Source organism: Syngnathoides biaculeatus, chromosome 9 (assembly GCF_019802595.1).
Source record: "Syngnathoides biaculeatus isolate LvHL_M chromosome 9, ASM1980259v1, whole genome shotgun sequence".
In the NCBI taxonomy this organism is placed as follows: Eukaryota; Metazoa; Chordata; class Actinopteri; order Syngnathiformes; family Syngnathidae; genus Syngnathoides; species Syngnathoides biaculeatus.
This window is the reverse complement of record NC_084648.1, coordinates 8,691,732-8,706,025: the sequence shown is the minus strand read 5'-3', so window position 1 is coordinate 8,706,025 and position 14,294 is coordinate 8,691,732. Positions and strand designations below refer to the sequence as shown.

The 14,294-nt window shown below is 40.7% G+C and overlaps 2 protein-coding genes and 1 long non-coding RNA gene across 17 annotated transcripts in view; 1 reads left to right on the top strand and 2 right to left on the bottom strand.

The window, feature by feature from the left end:
* The window catches only part of LOC133505574 (noelin-2-like), a 23,683-nt gene extending 15,238 nt beyond the window's left edge, over window positions 1-8,445 (bottom strand). Inside the window, exons 1-4 of one of the 6 annotated variants that reach the window (XM_061828720.1) lie at window positions 7,859-8,251; window positions 6,377-6,451; window positions 5,886-6,038; window positions 2,898-3,047 (exon numbers count right to left, since the gene is read on the bottom strand). In XM_061828720.1, coding sequence (XP_061684704.1) covers window positions 2,898-3,047; window positions 5,886-6,035 — 300 coding nt within the window. In that variant the 5' untranslated portion in view covers window positions 6,036-6,038; window positions 6,377-6,451; window positions 7,859-8,251. The other 5 variants (XM_061828723.1, XM_061828722.1, XM_061828725.1 and 2 more) reach the window with 5 other exon arrangements.
* The window catches only part of LOC133505576 (uncharacterized), a 20,295-nt gene continuing 13,399 nt past the window's right edge, over window positions 7,399-14,294 (top strand). For all 6 annotated transcript variants that reach the window (XR_009796276.1, XR_009796281.1, XR_009796280.1 and 3 more), the window contains exons 1-5: window positions 7,399-7,586; window positions 7,831-7,937; window positions 8,488-8,737; window positions 11,945-12,044; window positions 12,180-12,334. This is a non-coding gene — a long non-coding RNA (uncharacterized LOC133505576). The remainder of the gene's footprint in view (window positions 7,587-7,830; window positions 7,938-8,487; window positions 8,738-11,944; window positions 12,045-12,179; window positions 12,335-14,294) is intronic.
* LOC133505572 (collagen alpha-1(XI) chain-like) overlaps window positions 12,038-14,294 on the bottom strand; it is a 49,043-nt gene continuing 46,786 nt past the window's right edge. For all 5 annotated transcript variants that reach the window (XM_061828709.1, XM_061828713.1, XM_061828712.1 and 2 more), the window contains 3 exons: window positions 14,188-14,256; window positions 13,513-13,746; window positions 12,038-12,328 (listed from right to left, as the gene is read on the bottom strand). In XM_061828709.1, coding sequence (XP_061684693.1) covers window positions 12,182-12,328; window positions 13,513-13,746; window positions 14,188-14,256 — 450 coding nt within the window. In that variant the 3' untranslated portion in view covers window positions 12,038-12,181. The remainder of the gene's footprint in view (window positions 12,329-13,512; window positions 13,747-14,187; window positions 14,257-14,294) is intronic.

Sequence of the window (14,294 nt, the reverse complement as noted above, 5' to 3'; positions counted from 1 at the left end):
GCTGTCTTTAATGTTTAGGTCTATATTTTTGGCAACACTGAAGATAATTTGTAATGTAATATAATGTAAGTTAATGACTAAATTGTCTTTGATATTTATCAAAATGTGTACGTTAAGTTTGAAGAAAGTATATTATTATTATTTATTCAAATGCCTTCAATGCAAAGTCCCGACATGTTTTATTCAACATTTCAAATTTACCTTTTAAAAAATAGATTTCCGTCTAGTTTGGTGACGACTCAAATGTCTAAATTTTCTTTGATGCACTTTGAAACACATTGCACAGACTGTATGACGATGAAGCTCTTGCAGGTCAGCGTACATTCAGTATAATGATGTGAGTGCGTGTACAGTATGTATGAGGAAGCTCTTTTTTTAATCTATGTGAACATTCTGAGAGGACTGGACGCTAAAAGTCACTTATGACAGCAATGCTGAATAATTGAGAATACATATCTCGCAGAAACACAATTGCACTCTTATCCCCAAAACTAGAACAATATTTAAAAGAAAACCCTCATTTTATTACAATGAAGGTACTGTTTTGTGTGAGTGTGTGTTTGTGAATATATGTATTTACCAATAATTACGAGCCTTCCCAGTAAGTTTTAAAAGCAGGAAATGTGTGTGTGAGTGTGTTTGCATGTGGTTTATGGTAAATGACGCTCATTTATTTTCGTTTTCAAGAAGTAGGCATCTGTCCTCAATCAGAATCTGAATCTGCCAAGTGTGTCAAAAACACAAAGGATTTGTCTCCCGTAGTCCAACATGACAACAGACAGCCATTTTGACAATAAATACTTTGAGACATAAAACAGAATTAGCATCTAGCAATTTAATGGTGAGAGCGAAGAGGTTGCTCTGCTGTTTGTTTTTTTTGTAATTTGGTGTTTGTTGTACCGTCGCGGGAATGTGATGCACTGCTTACACCGTTCTTTGGAGGAGGCTGTGAGTGCTTGACGGTTGCGTCTGCTCAGCAGCACCGTTTTTGATGGTGTCCCTATGTGGAGTTTGCATGCTCTCGCCGTGCCTACGTGGTTATTTACTGGGTCCTCCAGCTTACCCCCCCACATTCCAAAGACATGCATGCTTGGTCAATTCAAGACTAAATTGTCTGTGGGTGTGAATGTGAGGTTCAATGTTTGTTTGTCTATCGAGCTCATGCATGTGATGTCACCATTTTCACGGTGCCATATTGCTGGTCAAAAGGATTTACTCGACAGTGTGGGGGACATTGAACCGGAGCAGAATATTCACAACCGAGACTTGTTGTGCTGTTGGCTGTTACAACAGACGAGACAGATATTCAAAGAGATCATTCTCGAGAATACCAGCTGAAACGACCAGAAAAGATCGATGGATTTCTGCAATTAAACGTGATGGATGGTGGCCAACCAAATACACGACTGTGGAGCGATCATTTCATTTCAGGTAGGAATTATTCTTCTCAATCTCAAATTCCCAAGAAGCATTTATAATGCCAAGTTGGCTCATTTGAGAACAAAAAAACCCCACAGGGAGTCGTCTCCAACGTACACGGAGGCGTGTTGCAGCCACACGTTAAACTTCAGTAAACCTCTCCCCGACAGACTGTTCTCAAATGAGTCCAATGTGTATTTAAAAAAAGAAAACAAACCGTCGCACACACAGAGGTTTACTGACGTTCAACATGTTGCCTCAACGCGCTTCCGTGGATGGGGGCTGAAACCTATCCCAGCGGTTAATTTTCTTGTTTTGAATACGCATTGGACTGATTTGAGAACAATGTATATTTTTAGAAAAAAGTGTGTCACGGAGAGATTTATTGAAGTTTAACGTGTGGCTGCAACAGGCTTCCATGTACGTTGGAGACGACTCCCTGTCATTTGTTTTTTTGTAAACGCATTGTTCTGAAATGAGCCAATTTTAGTTAATGAATGCGAGTTTGTGTAAAACCAGGGGTCATTTATTTAAATATTGGTACTTGTATTGAATACTCGCTGAAAAGATCGATGGATTTCAGCAAAGGTTAACGTGTAGCTGAACACACTTCGGCGTTCACGGGCCATCTCCCCGTTGAGAACAGATCCAGCAACGAAGTATTTGTATGTGTCCAGACATTTCTGAGCTTTCAAACTCTTCCGTGTAAATCTTGATGACTTACTCACCAGATCCATGTGGATATCTAGTTCTCAAAGACAAGCGGAAGCAAATGAACAGTCCAATTTCTTATCGGCAAAAACATCGACTTCAGAATTAAATATGGGTCCTCTATGCCAAGTGTCTCTCATTTTCCATGTACCTTCATTTATTATCACCTTCTAAATGTTTAACGGTATCGGACAAACCTCTGGGAGATGTATTTTCGTGTCATCTCCAAGCTTTTTGGATGTTTTAAAACAAACAAACAAAAAATGAGATCTCCGTGGAAGGAGGCGTCCACTAGCTTCTTCCCAAGGAACTGGATGGATATTCATGGCAGAACCACAACCAAAGCCAAGAAGGAACCATCGCCAAGGGGCATTGCGACTGTGGCAGAATGGATTGAGGAAACTTTATCTAACACAGCGTGGCAGATAGCCAGCTGGCGAGGTAACCCGGAGGCGAGCTAGAAAGAAGACAGCTTGTCCAAGGCAGCATAGATTTACGGCCCTGAGAGGCGGAAAACCCAGCAAAGGAACCTGGTTAAAGTAAGCCATTTTAGATTAAAAACAGAATTGGACTATTATTCAGGAATAGTACAAGACGTAATGATTTGCTACTCTCAATAAGAATAACAAAGTTTTTTTGCTGGGGGTGGGGGGTTGAGGGGGAAGTCCAGCTCAGTTCAGGGAACATCAAAAAATGAATGGTGCCTGTTCACACAGGAAGTTGCATGAATGTGTATGACAGACAGTCTCTGACACACACGCACTCACCTGTTGAGTCAGTAAGCTTATCTGCCAAGTGCGGTGGTCTCGTTTGCAGAGGTTCCGGGCAGGCGCGACCACCGCACATACGCACTGGCCGTCTGGATCCGATGCGGTGCTATACACCTGCCAAGCCTCCTCCGAGCCCGGATACAAACCCTGCGGGCACATACGCGCACATACACACACACACACACTAAAAATGTCAACAACAGCAATCCTCCATCTTCCGTTTTTATTGCTTCATAAATTACGCTGTTGTGAGCTTTCTGCATAATTGTGCACTCAGGCGTACAAAAGCGGGAATCTGTAGCTGAATGAAGCTCTCCCCCGCGTCTCGAACAGGAAGATTTGGCGGGAAGGCGGCCATCCCGCTTCTTTGCATCCAACTGGCGCTTTCAAAGAAATGTTTTCTTTGAACAATCCAGTTTCCTAATAAACGCACCCCCAAATAGATTACATCACATTTAGCACTTTTCAATAATAGCTTGCTCCTGGGAGCTTGTTGCTTTTTGTTCAGGCATTCTACATAGTGATTAGTCAGCCCAGATGTCAATCATGACATGCAAAAAACGTGATTGCCTGGCTTCTTTGGCTGCTTATTGATAGTAACGCCAACAGAATGACAACACAACACTGTTTGCTGTCACACTGTCAAGCATCTGTAAGGAGCCTCACTCGGCCTCTGCCATCTCCATCTGTCTGCGTGCGCGTGCGCATGCATGTCGACATCAACTCCGGGGTTTGCCATGGTTTGTTGTTGCTACGGTAACAATTGGCCAGATGTCCTGTGGGTGAGTCAGCCTTCCCAGAGAGAAAATATCACCCCTGGTAGCACAAACAAGTCTGTGTGAGTTTGTAAATGCTGCACGTTAAATACACGCCTCCATTTATTACAAAGAAAAACACCAGTGTTGCTCAGCAGTTCTTCCCTTTACTATGATTTATGTAAATACATGCATCGCAGACATGGCACCTGTAAAGCTGAGGTTTTTAACAGGCTTCAAAGTGGTTATAATTTCATACCGTATAACATTTGATAGCATATGATTCTCTCGGAAGGTGTCACTACTGCTACTACTATATTTTCAAAATCATTTCAAGAAACCCAAGGACACTGAACAATAGTACTACTATACCACTACTAATACTACTACTCATGCAATTATGATGCGCATCAGACATGGAATAAGTAAAGCTGAATATGAACACAAAACCTGACCATAAACACACATCTGAAGACCAAAACACACGATCTGAACCTGAACACAATAAACACGAATACACTGTACATTGTGTATTTAATGAAACTACATGACTTAAGGGACTCATCTATCTTAAAGGTAACACAATGTAAAGCGCTATAGACAGGCTAATTAAACCAATGTTGTTGTAGTTATAATCCTATATGAAGCAGGGATTTGAACACAAAGTGTGCAGAAACACACGTAGACAGACACAAAAACAATCACAAGCACGTTTTATCCTCTGTGAAAAAAATGATAATTACTGCAGCTTGACCCTAACCCTTCTTTGTGAATTTATTATATATTACATTGTGTCATAGTCGCCCAGGCGTGCACACAAGAAGGAGCAGTAAAATTTTAATGGGCATTTAAATATTAAATCATGATGTACAAATTGTTTAATTCTTTACTGTCTACTTATAATTTTATGCTTTTTGAAAGTTAAAATTTTAGAGAGCTGTTTTTTCTTGAATGAGCGTGTTACAAATGTTATTTTTCATATTTATTTGCGGGCTTGAATAGATTATTTTTTTTAAAATGTTCTATTCAGTAGCTCAGTTATGCAGAATGGATGATCTTTATACATTTTTATGCCAGAACTGTTCTTATAACCAAAAGGGGAGTTTTCCAAGAACGAATTACATGTGACAGCATTCCTATTTTCTTTGATGTGAAAAGATGATTTGAGATATGAGTGCTTTGAGTTACAAGCGTGGTCCTGGAACGAATGAAATCACAACCCCGTATTGAGGTGTTTGTAAAGGTTTTCAATAGGTTGCAAAGAACAGTTATTCTAGTAATTGAGCTAACTCTATTATTTTTTCAATGTATTATTTTTGTCTAAAAAAACATTTTAGGTTCCATTGTTTTTTTTTTTTTTAAAGGGAGAACATTGTTTCAGACTGAGAGAGTGCAAAGAAATGGATTACATATCAGGTCCTGGTTTGCTCTGTAACACGTCAAAAAATAGGCAAACGTTTTAATAATGGTTCTCCAGAGGAAAAGAAGATGTTTGGAAATGTTGTGTTTTGATTCATCACAATGTCGGTCTGTTTTCAAGAAACACTATAGAATTCGTCAAATATTTACTGTTTTGGGGCTGCATTTCTGAGGATTTGTACAATTCTGAACAATTAAGGGTGTCAAAAATCAAGGCCTGGGGACCAGATCCGGCCCACCTCAACATTTAATGTGGCTCACGAGAGAAAATCATCTGCGTTAATTTCATGTTTTTTGTGAAATTACATTTGATTCGAAATTACTATCATTTTTTTTAACCAGTCCCTCTTTTAAAATAAAATGAATAATTGTTGAACAGTTTTCCCGAGCTTCTGATTTCAAAACGAGTTATTTATCAATTTGTTGTGCATTTGTATGTAATTTGTAGCCATTATACATTTGTTCGGATTCACAGCTATAACAATCCTCTAAGGGAAACCATATCTACAATGTGGCCCATGCCCACAATGATTTCGATACCTCTGCTCTACAGGATTCACCTATTAAAGAGTTTGCAATTAATTTGATAACAGATTAGCTGTCAAATTGAGGACTAATTGCCGCACTTCTCGTTTTCATGACAACCCTCATAATGGATTTCATTGAGGGTGTACCTAATGATCTGACCTGTCTGTCTTCCTCATCTTTGGTGGACTTTTTGATGCTAAATTCCTCCTTTGTGTGACAACTTGAGCCGGCAGCACTTAACCAATCCTTGCGCTGTGTATTTCATAATACTAAGAGCACATACGCTGACGATGCGTTCGTGCGTGCCATCGGGGGAGATGTCGACGGTCGTCCCGTTGAGTCCCACCAGTGAGGGCAGCGTCTGGGACATCCAGTTGGTGACCATGGCCATGGTGCTCAGCACGGCTCCAATCTTCAGCATGGGCACGCTCATCTTCACACGCACACATACACACAGCGACACACACACACACACACACAGTGGCTCCTTAACTAAACTGTTGACATGCTTACAAAAAGAAAGAAAGAAAGAAAATAAAGGTCCACACAATTGCTTCCCGACATCAAGTATCAACAGTGATGTTAAATCCCGTCATGGCCATGTGAGTATGGTTCCAAGATGCTGTGTGTGAGGTGCTCTCTCTCTCTCACACTCTCTCTCTCTCTCGCTCCCTTTTTCTCATCCCTCCTCTTTCAACCTGAGATGTGACGTCAAAAAAATAAAAGCAACCAAAAAAAAAAAAGCATGTGTCCCCTTTTTCCCTTCCCTCCCTTTTGTCCTTGTCCTCCTTCCCGTCCACCGCAGTCTGTCTCCTCTCTCGGCTTCCTGTCCACGCATTGATTGATTGCCTGTTGAAAGGAGGAAAAAAAAAGAGTAATGCTGAGAATTGATCAGCATCCTTCCTGCTCTGTGGCTCGGTGCTATTAGCATTTTGGCCCATTTTCCCCCCCAAGTGCAACACTCCCACCTTGTGGTCTTGAATCTGTCTCATGCAGTCTCATTTGTATGATACTTGTGGGACGTCCACATATGCGTTGGGTTGTCACGAACCAATGAGTTGTTTTCATGTGACGTCAGCTGCGCTCACAATCACACCTAGGGGCAATTTAGAGTGTCCAAATAATGTTGCATGATTTTGGGATGTGGGAGGAAACCGCAGTGCCCAGAGAAAACCCACGCAGGCACAGGGAGAACATGCAAAATCCACACAGGTGGGTCCGGGATTGAACCCGGGACCTCAGAACTGTGAGACCAACGCTTTACCAGCTTGCCACCATGCTGCCTCTAAAGTATCTATCCAGCCATCCATTTTCTTTGCTGCTTATCCTCACAAGGGTTGCAGGGAGTGCTGAAGCCTATCCCAGTTGTCAACGGGCAAGAGGCAGGGGTACACCCTGAACTGGTTGCCAGCCAATCGCAGGGCACATCGAGCCAAACAGCCGCACTCACAATCACACCTAGGGTCAATTTAGAGTGTCCAATTAATGCTGTATGTTTATTGGGATGTGGGAGGAAACCGGAGTGCCAGGAGAAAACCCACGATAGGCACGGGGGAGAACATGCAAACTCCACACGGGCGGATCCGGGATTTAACCAGGGACCTCAGAACTGTGAGGCCAATGCTTTACCAGCTGCTCCACCGTGCTGCCTGCCTCTAATGTAAAATTTATAAAATACAATACAATTTATAAAATACACACACACACACACACACAATATATAGAAATATATACAAATATGTGTGTGTGTAAATACACGCATTAGATTTTTGTGGGTTTTTTTTGGGGGGGGAGTGCAAGGATTCAACGGATTATCGGCATTTGTATTCATTTCACCGGGGAAAGATGATTGGAGATATGATTGATTCAGGTTAGGTTGGTCAAAAACCCAGTTAAACTTGTATCACAACGTAACACTTTCTTGTATGAGTTTAGGGTAAAGACGGAGTTAATGTATCGGGCAAATATCAGGACAACTGTTAAGGTACACACAAACACACACACAAAAACGATGAAATCTCCATAAACATCAAATTCCCTGCTACTTCTATTTACGGGCACCATTTCAAAATGACCCCTTTGACAGTCATGTTTAATGTATCCCTTAAAATGGGCTCTGAACCGTCTGGGACCGATTTCCGTTAAGCCAAGTGTGTTGATAGATGGGCTGCAGATGTTATGAAAGATTAATGTACAGGCTGTGGAGAATTCAAATCGCTTACTTGCAGGTGGACGTAAAACACGAGTTCGCCTCACCTAATTTGATGAATCGTCTTGAGCGACGACCGTATGCTCCTCGCTCGACAGGAAGTCAGGAGGAACTACGGTGCTACAGGTAATTTTTTTTTCAAACAGACTAAAACGGGATTATAATCTCCCACAGTTTTGATATTATTACTATTTTATTGGAATGTAAATATAGTGTTGTTTCATGGTGATGGAATGGAGGCAAATGACGTGCTTAAGATAACAGAATACACAACGCTTTTCTGTGTCTAAAAAAAAATTAGCGGCTAATAACCGTCAGCTTCATTGCTAACGTTAGCTACTCTTTTGACTCGTCCGTACTGTATACTATATGCTCATTGGCCACATTTCGTTATCATTTTATGATGACCCTAGAATTACATTACTGTATAAAACGAAGAATTTATCACCTGTATGGTTTACAGAAGAAATTAGCATGAAAGGGAAGCACAAACCCAAAACGTGTAGGATTTCCTGCAAGAGCTTGTTTTTTTTAGCCAATCGTTCTTACTACTGCTAGTTGACAAAAAAAGGAATAATAAGACAAACACATAGACAGATTTTTCTTTATATAATCTTGTGTTTTATTTAAATTTCAAGTCTGTATTTCTATGCATGTGACGTCACCATTTTCACAGCGCCATACTGCCGGTCAAACAGAGCAGCTCACGTTGTTGGAGACATTGAACCGGAGGAGAATATTTACAAGACCTGAGAGCTGATGTGCTGTTGGTTGTCACAACAGACAGGACAAATATTCAAAGAGATCATCGTATGTAATACCAGCTGAAAAGACCAGAAAAGATCAATGGATTTCGGCAATTAAACGTGATGGATGATGCCCAACCAAAATTCACACACGCCTGTGTAGCGATCGCTTCATTTCAGGTAGGAATTATTCTTTTCAACCTCAAGTTACCAAGAAGTATTTATAATGCCAAGTTGGCTCATTTGAGAACAATATGTATTCAAAAAAGGGTCAGTCGCAGAGGTTAACGGAGGTAAAGTGTAGCTGCAATTGCTTCCATGCTTGCATTCCTTTTTTTTTTTCAATCATAGTTAATGAATGCGAGATTGTGTAAAACCAGTGGTCATTCATTTAAATATTGGTATGCGTATTGAATAATAGCTGAAAAGATCAATGGATTCCGGCAAAGGTTAACGTGTGGCTGAACGCTTCCGCGTTCATTAGCCGTCAAACCCGTCACTGTGTGGGATTTATTCCTGATGAGAAAGGATCCAGCAACGAAGTATTTGTACGTGTCCAATTTCACAAAATAGTCCAATTTCTTATCGGCGAAAACATCGACTTCGGCATTAAATAAGGGTCCTCTATTTTGAGTTCATCTAATTTTTCCATGTACCTTTGTTTATTTTCACCTTCTAAATGTCTAACAGTATCGGACAAGACTCTGGGCGTCGTGCTACTGTATAAGACATATTCTCTTGTTGTCTCCAACTGCCTTAGCATTGAACAATGCTTTGTTAGTCTGGAAATATGGCGATGTAAACAAAAGTAACATGATTTTAAGACGTAGGTGCATGAGCTTTATATATATATGTATATGTCAGCAATGTGTCCGTAAAAATTCGTTGTGAATGGTCCTGGCTTCAAGCCTTGGTTTGAACAGTCTAATTAACTTTACTGTCTTTCAGCCAAAATCCAACTCAGTGCAAATCTGCTTACTGCGCCCACAAAGAATCAATGATAATGACTGATAACAAAAGCAGGGGTTTTATAATTGGGAGAGTTTTGACCAAAGAATGGATTATCATCAATCTATTGCAGTGATTCTCAAATTTTAATGAGACGTAGCATATATTTTACAATGCTGTAGAAAAATGTCACACCACGCCACCAAACATTACACAAAAAGTTTTTGTTTTTTAGTTTCATCTATGAAAAACGTGGAAAAATCTAAATGACCGAATTCAAGCGGTTGGAAGGGAAACTGTGTGTCTGTGAAGTTGAGCCAATTCAGGGTTTCCTTGATGTACTTTCTTGCTGCAAGTACATCAAGATGGTAGTTGGCGCAGTAAAAGGGGCTGATGTTATGTAAACGTCAGGGGAGTCACCATTCAAGTCAAGCTCCATTCAAACATTTGCTCAACTATCGGGGGGAAACAAAGTCTTCTGTTCCAAGTGGTATTCCACAGGAGCAGAACAGGAAAAGAAAATTACAAAATAAAAGTTCGACAGGCTGTGACATCAATTTAACCTTTTAGGACCATTTTGGACGTGATAAACAAACATACTCCTTGGAATTTAGAAGATGCTATTCATTTTCGAAACATTTTACTAATGTCAACTGGTGCTGAAATTGTCATCAAATAATGCAGCAATCTGGAATAAAATGCAAAAATGTTCAATTGAAAACTATTGAAAATGTATACTAACTTCAATTAATGTGGTCATTTAGTTAACATTTCAATCTCGACATCATGCATTAATTTTCAGCCACCAGTTGGTTTTTCCTTTTTCCCCCAATTCCAAGCATGCAGTATTTTTTTTCCTTTCCCAACACTACAAAAACATGAATGGTGCTTTCAATCACTCATCTTATCTAAAGGCCTTATTATTACATGTTTTTGTTTCAATTCGGACAAATGCCTTTTTCTGTTTGTGTACCAGACGATGCTATAGTTTCCCATTTTAAAGCAAATAGCAAAATTTGGTGTTGTGTTCTTCTCATGTACACACACGCACACATGCACACACACTGTGCACTGAAAATGTTGACTCATCTTAGGGCCTACTATTAAAATATTTTGGACTACTTCTTTTTCACCAGATGGAGATACTGTTCAAATTATGTTACACACTGTAAATAAGCCGGTTTCTTTATGGATATTTATCCTTTTCCACCCATTCAAAGCTAGGCAAAATGTCACACACACAAGAATATCCATGCATGAAAATCAATGTCTGAGAGCCTACTAACAATAAACGTCAATTTGGAATAGAATGGAATTTTTAGGTTTGTCCACCAGATGGTGGTACTCTTCCTCCATTCAAAGTATTCCGCCAAATGTTGAGAATCTAATTTTGTAACATGACAAAAACAAGAAAATCAAATAAACCACAAAAAAAAAAAAAAATTGTTGCTTCTAATTACTAAATAACCTCAGGTCCTAATATTAAGTATATTCTCCTGAAAATGTATACTGACTTTACAATTAAGTAATTTTTTCTTTCAATTGATATATTTTTGTCATGACATTATCCAAGCCGCTTATCCTCACAAGGGTTGCGGAAAAGCTGGAGCCTGTCCCAGCTAGCGTCAGGCAAAAGGCCGACTACTCCCTGAACTGGTCGTTAGTAAGTCAAAGGGCAGATATCAACACCGTCACTGAGCAGGAATCAATCCCACGATGCCCACACCAAAGGCGTGTGTGTACCACTACACAATAAGTGACTCTTATGTTTGTATTAAGATTAAAATTTTTATCAAGAACTAATTTTCTATATTTTCCCACCAGAGAGGGCTGCTGTTTCCCATTCCAAGTATGCAGTAAAATGTTTTATTTAAACATACAGTACTTCCACTTAAAGGGTTAAACACTCCAAGTATCATTCATATTCAGGTTGAAGTAGTGTTAGAATCCTAATCTCTTATAGGAGGGAAAATGCAAATGAACAATATGAATATCCCGAACTCTCCAGTATTTTTGTTAGAGCAGTTTTAGAGAAGGTGCCAAGTTTTGTGTTTGCAGACAAATGAAGGAGTGTATTTATTGTTTAAATGTACATTATGTACTTCTTCTTTTATTTTTAAGTCATTTCCCCATACAAACAATGTTAAAATTTCTCAATATATAAAAACAAACAAAAAAATTCACTGTCCCATTTTCCCTTTTCAGACAATAGCACCATGATGACAACACAACAACACACATAACCATAACAATGTGGCTAAATCTAATAAACAACAGCAATAAGGGTTTTGACGGGGGAATTTGGGTGAAATACGACCATTCAAGTGTTTTTTGCATTAATGTGTAGTAGCGACCATTCAAAGTGTGTAGCAGCGTGTGAAGCCAACAATCGGCAAACATCCATCCATCCATTTTTTTAATAGCGTTTATCCTTATTAGGGCGACACAAGAAGAATGGAGCTGAACCCCGGACTTCAGAGCTGTGAGGCAGATGTGCTAATCACTGACACACTGTGCTGCCTAATCAGTAAGCAATAAGGTATAAATATGACGAGGCGCCCGCTCGGAGTCTTGGAAGTAGTTTGTTTTTCTTTTCCCTGCACGTTGAAAGAGTCAGTCAGTATTGCTCTTTTTTTTTTGGTCCTGTTCAATCCATTCTTGTCCCATCTGGAAGCTTTAACCACCAAAGCAGACTGTCCCGACCTGGAAGCCGAACTTCTGGCCTGCGTTGCCGAAGTCGTCCACTGCCACATCGACGACAGGCAGTGAGGAGGACTGGGGGGCGTCCATTTCCAACACTGTCCTCTCTTGCCCAGAACGATTCTGAGGGTAAGAGAAGCACCATCACACTGTTAATATTTTTGGGGGTTCTTGACGTACTTTGTGATCAATTGGTCGGAACCATGGGGTGTGTGAAAGAGAGGTTTAAAAAAAAGAGTCCTGGCAGGGTGGAAGAAAATTTAACAGAAGAGCAGCAGCTGAAGTGAAAGGAGGGGTTTAGGGTGGTAATGAGAGGAGCCATGTTGTATAGTTTGGGGACAGAAGATAGACAGAGTTGGAGGTGGCAGAGTTGAAAATACTGAGATTCTCTTGAAGCTCTTCATTGGGATAGCACAGGCTGGAACAAGACTAGCAGAGGAGAAAACAAGTAGAGGAAAAAGCTCATCAAGGACAAAAGTAGTCTAACCAGTCAAGTTGATATCGTTGGAAAGAGAATATGCCGACTCATTTTGGCTGCTTCTTCTCTCTCCAGATTTTTTATTTATTTTTCAAGATTAAAATTATTTACTTTAATCAGAATCGATGGCTAAAGGGAGAACCCCTGCTGGTTCGCACTTGTCTTGGTGCTGTAAATCCTCAGTGGATGGGCACAACTGATTCCCTTCGAGCTAAGCTAGCTTGGTGGCTAACTGACGCAGCTCTCGTCATCGGACATGCTGTGTCGGATTCTCCTCAACTTTGTTCCCTTTATTCAGTCGGGGTCAAACATCCACCTGCAGCATTGGGTTCTTTTCTGATTCGATTGTAGTGCTGCCATTAAAATCTATGCAAGTTTTTCAAAATGTATTTAGAAAGTGTCCTTTAGTGCCTTGAAAGGGGCTGTATAAGACTTGGAGACGGTAGCAATGAGCAGAGGACAGGAGACAGAGATGGATTGGGAGACTTGAAGATGCTGAGATTCTCTTTAGGAGTGACGAGGATACAAAAGATCAGGAATGAGCTCATGAGAGAAAAAGCACAGACTAACATAGCTAGCGAAGCTAGATTGACATGCTTTGCACATGTACAAATTGGAGACAGTAGATAAATTGGGAAAAATGGAGTTGCCATGTAGAAGGCAAAGAGGAAGTGTGAAAAGCGAAGACTTCCAGATGGCTGGAGTTACAGCAGAAGATGCAGAGGACAAGGGTAATATGGAAGAGGATAATTCGCTGTGGCCACCCCTGAATAGGGTTCAGCCCATACAGAAAGAAGAAGAAGCGTACATGAGCGCATTTCCTTCTCACCTGACAGCCGTCGTAGAGGGCACGGATGTAGTGTGCGTTTTCGTGCGTCAGCTCCTCGCCGTCACCGCCGCGGAACCGCAGGGACATCTCGTGGCCGCCCGTTTGGCCATTCAGCCAGGCTGCGGAGTTGAGGCAGTGGTAGGTGAACGTCTGCCTGGCCTTCACGCTCAGCAGCTTCAGGAAGTTCATTTGCACCACATGCACTGGAACGCCGTCCACGCCGGAGTATGAAAACTCAGGGGGGAAAAAACAGAGGAATACCTTTTCAGGCTGAAGGAGTTGCAGACCAAAGCGTAATATCGTTGTACGTTACAATTGGTTTCAACGCAAATATGCAGGAGACTAAGTGTTGGGTTTCACCCCTCATTCTGTATAGGAACTCTTTATGGGGAAGAGTAATAAATAAATAAATACATAAACTCTGAAAAGCCAACATTTCCAGGCAATGTAAACTCAATCATTCCTGGAAATTGTTGCTTTCAAATGTGCAGTGAACTCATGCCTATTGATGGCTCCCTATTTACACACTGAAGGACCCATTTTGCTCTAAGATATTACAAGATGCCACAGAAGCCCTGGTTAATAGGAAAGTAGTAATTGGCATCAAGGAAGTATGCTCAAGTGATACATCTCTCCTGTTTGTTCATTGAATAATTAAGAAATGTTATGGTTTACCTCTTTTCCTTTGCGGAATTTACTGTACCAGGTGCCGGGTTTCTCCCCTTTCCACCCGGCCAGTTTCACCTGATGGTAAAAACCAAGCCCAATTAATACATGAGATC